The sequence below is a fragment of the Egretta garzetta genome, unplaced genomic scaffold, assembly GCF_000687185.1.
Source record: "Egretta garzetta isolate BGI_Z169 unplaced genomic scaffold, ASM68718v1 scaffold215, whole genome shotgun sequence".
In the NCBI taxonomy this organism is placed as follows: domain Eukaryota; kingdom Metazoa; phylum Chordata; class Aves; order Pelecaniformes; family Ardeidae; genus Egretta; species Egretta garzetta.
This window is the reverse complement of record NW_009259719.1, coordinates 8,475,034-8,476,192: the sequence shown is the minus strand read 5'-3', so window position 1 is coordinate 8,476,192 and position 1,159 is coordinate 8,475,034. Positions and strand designations below refer to the sequence as shown.

Genomic DNA, 1,159 nt, shown 5'->3' with positions numbered 1-1,159 from the left:
TGTCCCGGTAGCGCGGCAGCACCCCCAGCCACTGGAAGTCATCTGAAAAGCCATCCAGGGTGCCCTTCAACCTGCGGATGGACACCGACTGTGGGCTGTACCGTGCCGCCACACTGCTGTTGATGGTGGAGCCGAGGTAGAAGAAAGAGGCATAGGAGGTGGCCACCACAGTGGCACTGGTCCCCAGGGGGCTGGCCATGCAGTCAGGGCAAGATGCCGGTCTGTTGCCCGTGGCTGAGTACAGGCAGCGTGTGGTCGTGATGGCCACCTCGCCGTCCCGCACCTCCAGCTGGTGCTGGTAGCACAGCCCGTGCTGCGCTGTGCCGCAGCTGTACAGCCACGGCTCCAGCGGGTCCAGCAGCAGCAGGACGTTGTCCCTGTCCTCGGGGCCATCCGTGGTAGCCGGGCACAGGCGGCAGATCTCGCACTCAGCACTGCCCACGGGGCCAGTGATCAGGACCGAGAGGAGGCGCAGCTCAGGGCTGGCCAGCAGGATGCGATTGCGGACAGCCACAAAGACAGCGGTCGGGCTGGCAGAGTCGGCAAAGACGGCGACGTTCTGCACGGGGCTGCTGGCATCAAGGCTGGGCAGCACGTAGGGGACGGAAAAGTTCCTGGTGGAGCTGTAAGGGATGCGGGGGCACTGCCAGGCGCTGGCGCCCAGCGGGGTCAGGGCGAGCATCAGAAAGAGGCACACATGGCACGATGGCCCCATGCTGCACCGTGACACCAGTGCAGGATTATTGGTGGTGCTCAGTACCAAAGGGGGTTGGGAGGCACTGAGGACAGGTCACCATTGCATCTGCCAAAACAAAGGAGAAAGGGTTTTACCGGCTGCGGTTGGGTGATGGCCCTGGGGCACCGCCGCAGCTGTGTGTGGGGCAGGGTCCCTTGGGGCCCGATGACGAGGGGTGCTGCCGGCAGAGAATGGGCCGCACCAGACCTCTGCCCAAACACCACAAGCAGGAGGTGAAGCCAAGCTGCCTGCGGCAGGGGGACAAATCCTGCCTGCTGCCACCTCCTGGGCACCGTGCCCCATCCCCGGCGGCACCCCTGCCCTGCCCCGCTCCGCCGAGCCTCCTCCTGGGGGCGGGAATGGGCCCCCTGCCACCCCCCCCGGACAGGGACCCCAGGGTCCCCCGGGGCCGGGAGGAGATGG

At 66.6% G+C, this 1,159-nt stretch overlaps 1 protein-coding gene across 1 annotated transcript in view; it reads right to left on the bottom strand.

Moving 5' to 3' along the window:
* Positions 1 to 788, bottom strand: part of MST1R (macrophage stimulating 1 receptor) — a 6,956-nt gene extending 6,168 nt beyond the window's left edge. Inside the window, 1 exon segment of the mRNA XM_035894680.1 lies at positions 2 to 788. Within this exon segment, the coding sequence (XP_035750573.1) occupies positions 2 to 715 (714 nt within the window). The 5' untranslated portion in view covers positions 716 to 788.
* Positions 789 to 1,159: the final 371 nt, after the last annotated feature.